The 15,509-nt window shown below is 34.8% G+C and overlaps 2 protein-coding genes across 2 annotated transcripts in view; one reads left to right on the top strand and one right to left on the bottom strand.

The window, feature by feature from the left end:
* LOC135216664 (uncharacterized) overlaps nucleotides 1-15,509 on the bottom strand; it is a 388,956-nt gene that overhangs the window by 29,073 nt on the left and 344,374 nt on the right. The window lies entirely within an intron of this gene.
* The window catches only part of LOC135216227 (diacylglycerol lipase-beta-like), a gene marked incomplete at its 5' end in the record, with an annotated part of 49,825 nt that overhangs the window by 5,858 nt on the left and 28,458 nt on the right, over nucleotides 1-15,509 (top strand). The window contains 7 exon segments of the mRNA XM_064251359.1: nucleotides 5,878-5,980; nucleotides 5,982-6,002; nucleotides 6,675-6,785; nucleotides 9,764-9,908; nucleotides 10,449-10,579; nucleotides 11,070-11,186; nucleotides 11,430-11,564. Of these exon segments, the coding sequence (XP_064107429.1) occupies nucleotides 5,878-5,980; nucleotides 5,982-6,002; nucleotides 6,675-6,785; nucleotides 9,764-9,908; nucleotides 10,449-10,579; nucleotides 11,070-11,186; nucleotides 11,430-11,564 (763 nt within the window).

Here is a 15,509-nt window from a genome sequence, read left to right as displayed (position 1 = left end):
GCAGTGGCGACATCCTTAAGCTTCAAGCACAATATGTCGCTTTCCTCGATTCTTCAATCTACGTTTTGGAGATCGAGATCTGTGTTCGCCTCATTTTACCTGAAGAATGTAGAGGCTACCTATGATAGTTGTTGTAAATTGGGTCCTGTGTCGGTAGCGGGCATGGTGTTGGGAAAGGAAACATAGGGGAACTTTCTATCCTCTACTGTCGCCTCGCCTTGTTATAGTTTGTTGAGTCGTGGGCAGACTGGAGGCTCATAGTACTTTGGAGAACCTCCAGATCTTATTTATTACTTTTGAGTATGTCATTATTTTTGGTATAGGTGATGGTCTGTTGTTTTTTATCTGGTTTCTGAAGCCCAGGGCAAGGACATTATCTGTTTTTTAATATTTTGTCAACCAACGGTCTTGTCCATGGTTACAAAATCCCACTAAGTAGGGACGACCCTGGCCTATACTGCCACGTCTCCTACGAGTGATGAGAGCGCCAACCAGAGGCAGTATTCTCCTGCAGCTGCTCTCTCACAAGGTAGGGTACTGCAACATTTGCTGTTTAATGTGGTCTTACTGTCATTTTTATGTAGTCCATCTACCCTCCTTCCGGGTAGTTTGGATTCAGCTATGTAACTGTTCGGTAAGTCACTTATGTGAAAATGATATTTTTATGATAAAATAAAGTTTCACATATACTTACCGAACAGTTACATAATCAAAGCCCACCCACCTCCCCACAGATGGACGTGTCGGCTAAACGAAAATTGACAGTAGAAGGCTAGCAGTACCCAGGGTTCCCGGATGTGGGCGGGTCTTGTATCACCTATACTTAAGATAGCAACGCCGCTGGCGCCAACAATTTGAATTTCGACTGCCGCAGGTAAGAAGCTATAAGCTATGTAACTGTTCGGTAAGTATATGTGAAACTTTATTTTATCATAAAAATATCATTTTTGTCATGTATCTCATGTATCATGCGAGTTCCTTTTCCGAGAGCGTCAGCTCATAAGGTTGGTGGTTTAGCATGCTAATGGCCGAGTCATTCAGATGTGTGCTGCTGCTAGTCAAGTTACTGTAATTTTCTTACTAATCTCGAGAATTGAATAGAAAATCTCAAGATTAAAAAAGAATCCCAAGATAATAAAATAATTGTAAAAATAACACGCCTTGGAGTCCTAAATCATTCTCTCTCTCTTTCTCTCTCTCTCTCTTTCTCTCTCTCTCTGGAATTAATACTGTAATTTGAGTCTTTCACCAACGGGTATCAGTAAATGTGTAGACATTGTGTGCGTGTTTAAAAAAATGTGCAGTACACACACATTCTGATGTTTCGGTTTTTGGAATTTTTCAGATTTCGGAAATGTGAGGTCAGATGCATAATCAAACAAACATCACTACTGCAGCTAAAACATTTTTTCCCTTTATGTTTTTCATTATTGTTATTTATTAATTACAGCTTACTTAAATAAATATTAATATAATACTATTAAATGAATGTGAGATAACTAAGATCACCTATAACAAAATAGTGGGACAATTAATACCACATGTTCACTAATAGCTATTATTTTCAAAACAAACATTCCGTAAAATGCAAAAAATATATGTACATGACAATCAAAATATAATAATGTTTTGCAGTTCAACTTGTGAATTTTAACAATAAGTATAACTATATAATATATTTCACCATATCGATCTTGAAGTTGAAGAGTTGTAAAATTTTTAGGATGGTCCGGGAAAAGGATTTGTACTTCGTGTTTACGTATCGCTACAACACCATGTGGTATTTTCATACCACTATATTGATGACGCATCGCTACGACACACTGGTATTTTTCATACCACTATACATTAAAGTTAAAATGATCATATATTATTGTTTTCACGAAGAAATAATTATATAAAGAAAATTGAGTAATTTTTGCCGTCAGCAGTCAGAAAATCACGAACATGGTAACGTTCAAAACTAGTGCCATCCACGGCATATGTCTATAAATAGAACAGAAGCAGAGGGCAGTCATTGGATAACAGATCTCCATGGCTACCAACCAACCAATCAGGTGTTAGTTATACTACTCTGTGAATTTCTTAGAATGAACGTTTACACAGGTGAAGCTAACGATGATGTGTGTGTTTTGCATACAATACGTAGTTTTAGTTTTTATTAGTGTAAGTATTTTACTGATTACATGAAGAATAGAATGATTCCTTCTCATTCCTTTGAATGCAAAATGGTTTGAAGATTCTTCCGCAAAAAGAAAAGAAAAGAAAAATTTCTTTAAAAGATGATACCTATTTACTAACGCGGTTGACATAGCTTCAAAACAAAATTCAGCTTTTTAATCTCTAGAAAAATGTTAGTCTTTCTGTCCGCTGGTCACACCCTTTACATCCCCGGCGACTAACAGCAACAAAATTTGTTTGTTTGTTTTATCTTCCAAAATGTAGGTATTTATTACCTGTAGGTACCGCACATTTTTTAACAGTATGCCCATACACACACACACACACACACACACACACACACATACACATACATACAGTTGCGCGTGTGCTAATACCTATTGGTTTCAGAGACTCAAGTTCATCCTAGATGGCCTTGGTTCATCTCTCTATCTCTCGAGGAATGTCAAGATTTGTTCCCTGCTCTTTGTAAATTTAGTCCATGTGACTGACAGCAACAAAATTCATATATTTTTTTTCTTCCAGATATGAATTACCCGTACTGCACATTTTTAACAAGCATGAACACACTGCAATACACTCTCTCTCTCTCTCTCTCTCTCTCAGAAAAGATACCGTCAATTCAATTTATCAGTATCTTTTCCTGATAGACAGACAGAGTAAATATTTAGGACTCCAAGGCTTGGCATATGTCAATTATTTTATTATCTTGGGATTTTTGGTTAATCTTGGGATTTTCCATGGGCAACTCTTGGGATTAGTAAGAAAAATGCAATTATTTGAGTAGCAGTAGCAGCAGCTGCAGCGCACACCCAAATGAATCGGGTAAGCCTAGCACGCCAAACAATAGTATTTACAAAATGAGCTGAGCTCTCTGGCTGGGCTGTTTTGGTCCTCCCACGTGTTTGATCGCATATCTGCCAAATTTATAACAACAACAGAGATAAAACCATTTCTCCCATTACAGATATCAAATATTATCTTTTCCGTTACGCAGAATTCTAAATAAATTACGTAGGTTCACGATTGATAAAGTTTTTTTATGCAATAACAAGAAACGGAGTCAAATTGTCTATCACCATGTCATCTCATTTTGGTGCTGTTGCAAATATTTCAACCAGTTCCATGTGCGTTTAAATCCATACTTACTGTACAGTCTGGAGGCAGTTCTCCATCCTACACATATCTTGATTTCTTAATATCGTAGGTCTAGAATAAATTGGTTGGTGAGCAAGGAAATATGAAATAAAGGCATAACAGAGTAAGTTTGACGAGTGAGAAAATAAATAATCGTATACAAACAGATTCTCTCTCTCTCTCTCTCTCTCTCTCTCTCTCTCTCTTTCTGACAAAATAATAGAAAGGAAACAATGACTGAATATTTCTTGAATGTGATATGGCAAAGTTTTGGCCTGACTGAAGTGTGGAGTGACTTTGACACCGACTTACAAGTTATTCCTGGTCATCTCACAGCCATGGATAGACATCAACTTCACAGCCGAGGAAGGGCAATCGTATACAAAATAATTAGGTGTGGAAAATGCGAAATGCGGGCCTATGTTGTCCCATAAAAAAAGCTCTCGCTCGGACAGCTGAGATTAGGAGAGAGAGAGAGCGTTTGGCAGGATAGGGGAGAGGAGAGAGAGAGAGAGAGATGAGAGAGAGAGCTGAGGATTTAGGAGGAGAGAGAGACGAGAGAGTGAGATTAGAGAGAGAGAGGAAAGGAGAGGACGAGGCAGAGAGAGAGAGCAGGAGGAGACCCGGAAGAGGAAGAGAGAGGAAGAGGAGAGAGGGAGAGCAGGGCCGAATAGGAAGGAGATTAAAGTACCTGTGAATGAAAACCCCTTATAAACTTATAATTATAGCCTCGGGGTTTGTCTCAAGGACATTCAAAGGTCTGTCAAACACGGGCAGTTGTTGTTTTTGTAAAATTAGCATAAGGGCAGATCTTTAAAAGCCATGCCAGAGAGCTCGCCGCGTTGACAAGACTATACCTTCCATATGAAGATGAAATGATCAAAGATCTGGAAGATGACGAATATGACTGCCTTGATGGCGAAGAATTCAGAGCAGTATTTGATGATACGGACACCGAGAGCGACTTTGGAGGATTTTTGTTTATTAATTTTATGGATTTTTTTTTACTTTAATAAATTTTCACTTAACTGCGTATTCTAAAATAAAAATAATAGTTCAAGTAACAAATGTTTGTTTTACCGAGTAAAACAAAAAGTAAAAATTCCTTCGGTATTGTGCCTTAATCAACTGATTTGGAAATTATAGATGGTTAGTCTAGAACAGTTAAACATGCTGTATAAACCGAAATAGTAATCCAAATGGCGCACGATCGTTCTTTTGTATTTTAAAATACAATAGTAATATGAGAATGCATACAATATTATTGAATATAGTGAAGTACAAGTAAAGCATAACTTTTTAAAAGATCTACTGTTTTCTTCCGGTAGTAACTATTGCAATCTGCCGATTTGGGAAAGCATAGACGGTACGCTAATTTTATACCGCGTGTATGATGCGACCCCTTTAAAATTAGCTTCAAAATTAGGTTTCAAAAGTCGCATAATATGCGAGTATATACGGTATGTGCTTTGTTTCAGTTCAGATTTTACACTGAGTGGGTTTTTAAACTCATAAATGAAAAGTATTTTGAAGAAGATTTGCAAAAGCTCTGCAATTCAGAATTTAGTGTACGTACATCTTAGCAAAATATTATGTCATTAAGTTATAAAATGGTTTAGTGATTGTTTAGGAGAGTGGAGGTGGGTATTTCATTAGTCTCTGAACCATTTGTTGATTGGAGATTTGAGGTAATATGTCTTCAGAAGCGCCTCAGTGGCATGATCGGTATGGTTTTGACCTGCCACCATGGTAGCCGCGAGTTCAATTCTCGGGCATTCCATTGAGGTGTTAGAGATGTGTATTTCTGGTGATAGAGGTTCGCTTGACATGGTTCGGAAGTCATGTAAAGCTGTCTGTCCTGTTGCTGAATAATCACTGGTTCCATACAACGTAAAAACACCATACAAACAAACAAAATGTCTTCAAAGTTCTTACCTAAATGAGCCTTGTTTTATTTTGTAAGTTATCAGTGGCTGTGCAAAGCTCCTTTCTTTTGTGATGTAATTATGAAAGTATTTTATTGACTAAAGGGAGAGATCCTAGGATTTTTAAGCACATGGACAACTTCACTCCTTAAATTTGAAAGGAAAGTTCCCTTGGAAGCCAGTCAAGAAAGAATGAATATGTTCAGCCGTGATCTGAGCCCATTAAGTGCTATTTCTTGGATGAAGCAGTGTGAATTTGAACTCTATATTAACTCAGTGCTATATTACCTCAGTGCAACATATTTTATATGCAAAGTCTGTATGGACACAATGTACCATGTCTTGGTTGAAAAGGCATCCCCACATTCCTATTAGTAACTACAAGTCAGTGTGTATGTAATTGACTTAATTTTTGTGGTACACGTCAGTTAGACATATTTTACTTACATATATGATCCATTTATCTTTCAGTTCATTTATATTTTTATAGAAAAAAATATTAAGTGAACAAGGGCAAATATGCTTGGCAGCATTTCTGTATTATTTGTAAGTGCTGTTATTGAAATGCCAATTACTGTACTCGATTAATACATCTTCAGAATAAGAATTAATGCTCAGTATAATCTTGTTTCAGACATTCGCCTCCATATGTGTTGCAAGACAATTGTTGTATGTGCCACACAGCTGCTCTTAAGACCATTACTGGACTAACAGAAGAAAATATTACTTATATTACTTTTTCATAATAAGATTTATGAGGTATGTATAATTTATGACCAATTTTAGTCTTTCTGTCTGAAAGATTTTAAATACTTTAAAATTTAAGTAATTCTGTTTTTTTGGAAGTTTATTAGGACTTAGGTGTATAGCTGTGATGTTGATACTCATTTTACTGTTCATCTTAATTGTTTTTCATGACCATCGGTGAAACAGTGTGCAAACAATTGCCTGAACATTTACTGTCACCTTTTTAGGTCAAGACATTTGTTTTGATTTTCTTATTCTTTGCTCTAAATTGGAAAGTTTAATTTCTTTTTTCTGTTGTAACATTCACTTGAGTGGGGCAAGTCTAAGACATATAAATAAATATGGAAATTATCATTTAGTTCTATAATGAAATATAGTTTGAAACACATTACTATCTCATTTCACATTTTGTTATTCCAAAGAGGCAAGCCTCATCCAACTAAAAACCAACACCTGTCAGGGCTATTCAAAGGTCAGGTTTACTTTAAATAAGGAACCTATTCTTTAAGTAAGGAACCTATTCTTGTACATAATTCGGAAAGAGGATGTTATCTTGAAGGCTTCCTTGTTTCAAATGGTCAAGGTTGAGTTGTACTTTGTCTTGTTGAGTTTGACCATGTACTGTATTACTGAATTTGAATTATTTTTTTTCAGCTTTTAATGTTCGTAAACATGTTTTAACAGGTTCCATTCTTTGTTGCAATTGATGATGATACTGGAAATGTTGTTGTTGCAATAAGGGGGACTCTATCTCTTCAGGATGCCATAACAGACCTTACTGCTCAATGCACTCATGTAAGTTTTGTTTGTAAATTGCAAATTTGCATCGACTTCTGGTGCACTTTTTTTTTTTTTTTTTTTTTTTTTTATAAGTAGCAGGAGTGTGAAATAAATAGCTGCTTGCTTTTGGCTGTATTGTAAGTACTTTGTAAATGTGCATGTCTCTGTGGTCATATTTTGTGGAAATTTTGAGTTTGGAATCTATTTAAGCTATGATATTCACAGTGCTAATGGCTGTTTATAGTTTGAAGTTAATTTTGTAAATTTTTTAAATGAAATATTGTGGTATTTTAAAGAAAAGTGAAAGAAGATCTTAGATTTGCAGTTCATCCATCTTTTTAATACAATATTTAAATGATTAGATAAAAGTTCATGGTTTTATGTATAGCTTCCATTTTTGTCCTTTGAAAAATGGCTTTGTGAAAACTATTGATGATTTGGGATGTGGTCTTGCATATTAATGAAGATTAAAGGTATTGCATAAGCTTAACTAGTGGTGTAGGCAGTATGTTTAATTTTAAACCATTACTTGATAAGGTTATAGTGCTTTTGCTCTGGGTAGCATGAAAAATAAGGTATACACCATTTTATTTAAGTAACTTTTTAGGTGATTGTTAATTACTCCTACGTAATTTCTAATCATCTGAATATCATGCTAAAGCTCATATTCCCATAGAATTTCAACAGATTGGATTTTATATCTATATTAGTAGCCATGAGAGAAGATAACAGGTATCTTGCTTGTTTGTACAGTACATATCTCAGAAATATCTATTGTAGTACATGAGTGTATAAAAGATAATGTACAATATTAAAAAAGGCACTGCTAATGTCTCAAGTTTTTTGGGACTGGTCATTAAGTCTTAGTCTCTGATACGACTTATTAATGAAAAAGAAAGGTAATTTTTTAGAATTGCTAAGTAATTAAAAGCAAAATGAGTCTCATTTTCTGCCAACATAAGAGTGTTTAGTGTGAAAGAGTTAAATAAATTACAGAGATTTCTCAATAAAAGGGAAGGATTTGGTTATTTCTTAGAATAGATTTAAAGAGAGAATAGACTGACTAAAGGTAGAACATTTACAATGTGAGAAAAATTCAGTTGAATATAAGATAAGAATTCCCTTTTTTTCAACTGCCCATGTTGATGTCACATACAGAATACTGTGGTTATGAGCCTTTGGAAATAAGGAAGAATATAAAATTTAGTTAAATTGAGGAAATTTTGAGTTTTTTAATAAAACAAATTTTTGTAATGCAAACTCATCAGTTATATCATGCCCCATATATTGTATTGAGTGTTCCCAGATGCATCCTATCTTTTGTTTTGCAGGTGTTGATCAGTTTTTCATGCATGTACCCCTGTAGACACAACTGTGCTCATAGATCATATTCAATGGATACCAAATACCAAGGAACTAGGGGATGGGAAGTGGGCACTTCATATATGATTGATTTTATTTTTATGAAAAATTGGTGTTGTGCTAAAAAATTAGTTTTTTTTTTTTTTTGTCAAAGGCTCACATAAGTCACTGGGTAAACTTAAGCTGTATTTGACCCAGAAGTAAATCAAGAAGTTTATACTGGTAAGTTGCCAAGAAAAGGCATCAGCTAAGAAAACAGGTGAGGCACAACTTCGTAACCCTGGTTGACTGTGACTTAAAGATGAATGAATGATGAATGAAAAATAGTAAGAAGTATAAGATTTAAGATTCTACTGCATCTTTCATTGGAGGTAAAATTTGTCTTGCTGTGGTCATGGGCCCTATTAAGAAAAATCCGATCCCATTTTGAATTGCATTATTCAGGTAAAATTGCCAAACGTAGACTGATACTGCCAAGTTACTGTTTTGAAAATTTTAATAGTTAACACCATGTTTTTGAAAAGCTAAGAAAACCATTGTCAAAGCACTGAGTAGTTAGCAGTAACTGCTGAACCTAAGCGACTGTCACCTGAATAATACAAAAAGGTGAAAAATACATGAGTTCTTCTAAATTACTGAAAAATATAACCTGGGCTATCTGTAAAATCTGCATAAAGTAATTTCCTCAGACAATAAGGTATACTACGATAATTTAAAATTGCTGTAGCTAACTGCTTGTCTGGAATACAGAAATTGGTAGTAGCTAACAACCTGCTAGGGTTAAGAAGTTGTACATATGAGTTAAGTGAGAGTACAGGAGAAAAAGATTGGGAAAGAATGAGTGAGGGGAGAATAAAGGGATGATGAGATAGGAATGATAAAAAATATAGGCAATCTTGCTATGGAGGAAAAACTGGGGAATAGAGGTAAGTTGCTAATAGTGCTTCATACACATGGACAGTAAGGCAGGTAATTAATAGGTGTCTAACACTCCAGGTATCATTTGTGCCTTGCTACCACTGATCTTCTGCCCATTAAACAAAATAGAGAGTGCAATGCTTGGGGATATTTGCAATCCAAATGTTGACATAAATGTATAAAGTGATGGGTTTATGACGGAACAAATTAGATATTATATTCTGGAGATGTCATAGACAAATTAGATATTATATTCTGGAGATTGTCTTTAGAGCACATTGTTTACTAGAAAGCTGATGCCTATGCAGGTAACCAGTTGTAATGACAATAAAGAATAAATCGGGATTTTTAGACCCATTGTGGAATTGGCTACAGGCAGTTAACAGTTTTAGATGTAATGTTGAGAATATACTAACTTAGTTCACATAGTTAATCTGGAAGCAGTTTCTGACTTGCATATATCTCACTGGGTATGAGTTGACCATTTTGTTTGATCAAATGTATTGTTTTTTACAATCTGAATTTGAAACAGAATCATATTGCTAACATGCAGTACTTCACATAAACATTCCATCATGCTTTTTTATATTACTGTGAATGAAGTTGCTGTGGACATAAGTCCTTTCTTGAATCACTCAATGCTTTTGTGGTGTGAAATAGTTGCATCTAAATTGTTTATGGATTAGGCACATATTTTGTATATTGTATTTCAGGTTGAATGTGAAGGGTTACCAGATGGTTGTTTTGCACATAAGGGTATGGTACACGCTGCAAAATTTGTACTTCAGAGATTAGAAGAAACTCGAGCTGTGGCAGATGCTCTGTTAGCTCGTAATGGTTATGGTCTTGTTATCACGGGTAAATTTGACTCATTTTTATAGATTTCAAAAACAGTTTTATTTAGAACAGTGCAGAAACTTAGTTTTGTATTCTATCTAAAAGTAAATGATATTCTGCACTTTGTAGATTGTGTGGAAGTATTGAGCTTGAAGTTATCCATTTCCAATAGTTTTTATGCTTTAAAGTATGACTTGACTGAAAATTGAGATTCCTAATGCCCTTGTCCATCAGTTTGTGACTACAAGTAAATAAAGGAAATGACTGCTCTTATTTTAAGCATATTACAGTGCCTCTGTATTCTTACAAAAAAAGTGTATCATGATATTAATAGATAAGCTTAATAATTATTTATTACCTTAAGCTTTCTGTCCTTTTAAAAAGAGCTTGCTTGATTTTGAAAATCTTGTGACAATTTTTAACAATTTCTTATATTTAAAGATGTTCATACTTGATTATTGTGCAATTTAATACATTATTGCAATTAATAATGAAATATACTGGTACAGTAAGTGATACCATATGTAATTTCAATACTGTACATCATCTTTTATTTTGTAGGTCACAGTTTAGGTGCTGGCACAGCTGTAGTCCTGGCTGCCATGATGAGACCACAGTATCCTGGTCTGAAGTGTTTTGCCTTTTCACCTCCTGGTGGGTTGTGTTCCAAAGAATTTGCGTTAGCTACTAAGGTAAGAATTCTGTGATAGCTTCAGGCAGTTGGTCTTATTTAAGGAATTGAATGTGTGTACCTCATGACTATTCATTTTCTCTCTTCATATCCTTATTGAATGAATACCCACCCTGGAAATGCTATAGTAAACCTCTTAGAATATACATTTCATGAGTTACCATGTGTTACAGAGTACATAGTATGTAATATTAAATTATTGATGATGATTTGTATGTTAGCAGTCTTTACTTCTGAATTTGCAACTGAAAAAGTGTGAAAAATAAAGGTTTAGTTTAGTCAGACATTTTGTAAAATATGCAATTTCCATATCCATTGCTGAATTTTTATGCAGTGTTAGTCCTGCTTTTACCCTCAAATTTTATTCTCAAACATAATTAGTAATAATGTAGTCTATTGCAGCTGTAGTTATTTTCTTTAGTATTTAGCAAACGAGAATTTCAAAAGACTATGACTGCATTTTGTGCTAATACACATTTTAATTTTTTCAGAGTTTTGTGATGTCTGTGATTGTTGGGGATGACTTGGTTCCAAGGTTGTCTCTGAATTCTTTGCATGATCTTCGTCATAAGATTATGTGCGTTCTGGATACATGCAAGCAGCCAAAAGTAAGAATATTTCAGACTGTTATGTAGTACGGTACTGTATTTTTACCTCAGTTTTGCTAGCGATATTGAGGTCCATTACATATTTTGCTATACATATTCTTTATTTGCTGAAGAATTGATGAAGTAAAGAAAATTGACAAAAAAGCAAAAAAAATTCTTTTATTAAAATAATTCAGAGAATCAAGATTAGGAAAACATTGTTTGGCAAGGGAAGAATGCAGTATATCTTAAATTTTTCCACAGTATCGAGTCTTGGCTCAAGGTTGCTGGTATATGTTGTTTGGTATATCACTATCATCTTTAAATACTTCCTGCACTGTGGAGAGTCCCTCCCAGGATCGTCCTTTGCTCGATAACTCTTCAGGGTCCTACACTTATGTAAGTTTTGTCAAAAATGTGGTTATCCTATAGCATACGTATATATTTAAAAGTAGTTCTGTATTTACATAAGAATTATGTTATTACATTAGAGATGCATTAACTTTTTATTTTTCCATTCTTCCTTTTATAATCTGTGAAGACATGAGCTTAGCACAGTATAACAAATTATTGTAGTTGTAACTTTTCTCCTTTATTTTGTTGATCCAGTCTGCTACAGTTTAGCATGCTTATATAGTCAGTGTTTGTAGTCTGTAAATGTTGCCTAATATTCATTTGATTCATCAAAATTTTATTGCATTACAACATACAGTACTATTTGAACCCATCATTTTTAATTTTTTATTCCTATTACTTTTACTTTTCTGTTGTTAAATGTAGGTTCGCTATTATTTTTGTTTTTCATTGTAGATTTCAGCTATATAAATATTTTCAGATCGTTTTCTCTCTAAGTAAGTGTAGTAAGGGAGCTTAAATAAATATTTGGCGGGAGTTCTTAATTCTGTTGATATAGGTGACTTCTTTAATGTATTACTGAGTTTGTAGTTTGACTACTTGACCTAAGTCTGCTCATGTTTCCTCCAGGCAATTCCTTTCTTGAGAGAAATATTCTTTGCTATTGGGTGAGCAGTTGGAATGCTTATTTCTGGAAACAAGTACTAGTGGGTCACTGATTTTTTATTTAAACTTCCATATTAAGTCTTAACAATTACTTGAAAAACATTAATGATTATATTGAGGTTATTTACCAGAGTGGATGACTTGCTTCATCTTGACTTGTATGTAATCTATATGTTCTAAGGTGAACATTCTGTGTGTGTTGATTGCAATTCAGTTTATCAAAATTTATCTTGAATGAACTTATACAATAGGCAAATACTTCATTATTGAATATTATTTTTGGCCATTGAAGGATACATTAACAAGAACTAAAAACGATGTGTTCTGAAACTTTAATGCACAGCTTCATAAATGTGGACATAGCAAGGACTAAATACTGCCAGTGTTGTAAATGTAAACCCCTTTTACATTATTATTACCATCATAGTGATGGGTGTACGGTGATAATTTTTTATTTTCTTCGTAAGGTTTTGGCATGCTAGGGAAATACAGAAAATTAAATATAAAGTGTCAGAGTTTTGAAGTTGTTAATGTCGGTGTGCTTGTGAAGTAAGTTATCAAAGACAAAATTAAAAGAATCAAAATCTCCCAGGCGAACAAACAGAAAATATGTAAAGGAAGTTGTTAATCAGGCTTAAAAATGAAATGCATTGCAAAGTAATTTTCCAGAATACCTGGCTTCCACAATTCTCAAGTGTACTAACCTGTTATTGCAAATCCTAACCCATCTTCTTGCCAAGGACTCATCCTATAGAAGTGGAACTGAATATGATGTGTTACCATTTGGGTTTTTTAAAAGGACCCACAAATGTTGAAAACAATATTGATGTCCTGGTTTATTGTTACATCTGGTTTTCTTAGAATCAGAAAATCACACTTGAGAATTTATTGGAAAACACCTAGGAAAAGTAACAATAATTTCAAGGAAAGGCTTAATAATTTCAAAAATGCAGCAGTTTAAAAGGCATTTATTAAAAGATAGTCACTTTCAGTGCCTCATGAATTTCAGTGCTTCACATGTAGACTCTAAACTTTATTTGATATTTGTTTAATGTCAAGGAAGATGTGGTTCTTGCTTTCTTGGGTGAGTATGCCTTACTGTTAGGAAGAGCCAAATCTTATTATGCAGTACAGTACTATATTACCAACACAGTAATTTCCAGAACATATAGGCTATAACCTATTTTTGCTGTAATCTTGAAGATATCTTAATAATGACGAGAAAGCTAGCACTTTTCCTTTTCGTGATTATTGGCTTCAGATGTTTGGGAATCTCATTAGTAATGTATATTATATTATTTTGTTAGTTACCGTAAAATCGGAGTATGTAGATTTATGAACAAAATAGTACCAAAAACAGTGATCAACTTGAAATGCTTAGTAGGTCTACCAGGTTAGATAGTTTGTCAGTTTTGTTTAGGAAGTGCTTTTGGATAACTTCAGCAGATGTAAAGTCTCTCAGGGTGGTCACTGCTTCCCAGAGTGCAGCAGTTAGTTATGGAGGACTTGAGGGTCAGGATCAGCAGCTTGGAGGATGGAATCCATCTTTCAGAATTTGTTTATATGAAGGCAGACCTTACCTCAAGTGTCTCTGTAGATACATAAGTCATCAATAAATTATTATTCAGAGAATTAACACTAAACATATCTGTTCCCACTAGTTTCTTCATATTCAACTATCCAATTTATGGTGCTCCAAATTTCACCACCTGTAAATGACAGTAATCTCCTTCGAACTAGATAGGCTAGTCTAAACCTCAACCACCTGCTAGTCTGAGGTGGTGAATGTATGTTAGAAATAAGTAGCCTAGATAATAGGTTAGGTTAGGCTAGGCTAAGTTAAGAACTGTACTACTCAGACCAAGCTAAGGTAATAAAGGAAGGTTTGAAGTAGCGAGGACTGGCTAAGCTGTCAACCAGTTGTTAGGCTAAGCTGATACATGCATGTTGGAACTAGTTAACCCAGATGTTAGGCTAGGTTAAACTAAGAACTCTACTACTCAGACTAAACTAAGATAGTAAATTCAGGTTCGAAAGCTAGCCAGGCTAAGACATCAACCATTTGCTAAATTAATTTGGTACATGTAAGTACGAACTAGTTAGTCTGGGCGCTAGACACGGCTAAGCTAAACTAAGAACTCTACCACTCAGACTAAACTAAGATAGTAAATTCAGGTTCGAAAGTTAGCCAGGCTAAGGCATCGATCATTTGCTAGGCTAAGTTGGTACATGTATGGTTGAACTAGCTGGGTCAGGCTAAGAATTTAACCATTTGTCAGGAGTCTATCCTAATGTTAAGACCTCAGGTTTGTTAGTTATGAAAATTACAAATTAATTACAAATTTGTCATTTTAACAATAATAATAAAGGTATCTGATATTATTTTAACAATTCTTATATTTGTTCCGACACGGCATACAAACCTTCGGTCCTTTTACAATAGGAAGGTACTAGCGGCAGCTGGATAGGTCGTAAGCTTTCGAACAAGGGGTTCGGTAGTTAACTGCTTGTCCGACAGGCGCGCGCGCGCGCGACTGGTAGGTAAACAAATCACTTTTGCTTTCGGCCTGCTGGCGTGTGGACGTGTATCATCGCTCTCTGCCCGCTTTATCGTCGTTGCTTTCGCATGGTTGTGTTTTTCTTTTTCTATTTATCTAGTGAAACTGAATTGTAAGTACAATCATTTCATATTTATTTCCATTGAATTCAATTGTGAATTAAAGGATCTTGGTTTCCACCACGCCCTCCGATTACCCGAGTGCCGGGACTGAAGGGCGTAAGTGCGGGAATTCATTTTCCCAGAAATGATCCTCGTATTGTTTATGCTCGGTGCCGAGGGCGGCGAGAGCGCTCGCTCCGAGCGTTATATTTGGTTGGAAATGTGTAGATGAAAATCGTAAGTAAGTGCTCTTTTCATTTATATTTTTTTGACCTGTATGCTCGTTGCCGAGCGAATGCGCTCGGCACGGAAACTTATTCTGTATGGAAGGGTGGAATCGCAAGTACAGTATTCTTTTTCATTTTCATATATTTATTTTGATTGTAGCAATACTCATTTTTGGGATCAGTTTCCGAGCTTACCCGGAAATTGATCTTTTCCCCTTTTTATTTGAATGAAGTGAAATCGCAAGTGCAGTTCTTTTTCATTTTCATATTTTATTGAGATTGCATTGTTTACTGGGATCAATGTTTCCGCTATTTACCGGGAATTGATCCTTCCCCTTTTTATTTGTATGAAGTGAAATCGCAAGCGCAGTATTCTTTTTCATTTTCATATATATATTGATTGCATCAATTCATTATGGATCAAGGTTTCCATAAACC

This window comes from Macrobrachium nipponense, chromosome 6 (assembly GCF_015104395.2).
Source record: "Macrobrachium nipponense isolate FS-2020 chromosome 6, ASM1510439v2, whole genome shotgun sequence".
In the NCBI taxonomy this organism is placed as follows: Eukaryota; Metazoa; Arthropoda; class Malacostraca; order Decapoda; family Palaemonidae; genus Macrobrachium; species Macrobrachium nipponense.
The sequence above is the reverse complement of the archived record's forward strand: the minus strand, read 5'-3'. Positions and strand labels throughout refer to the sequence as shown.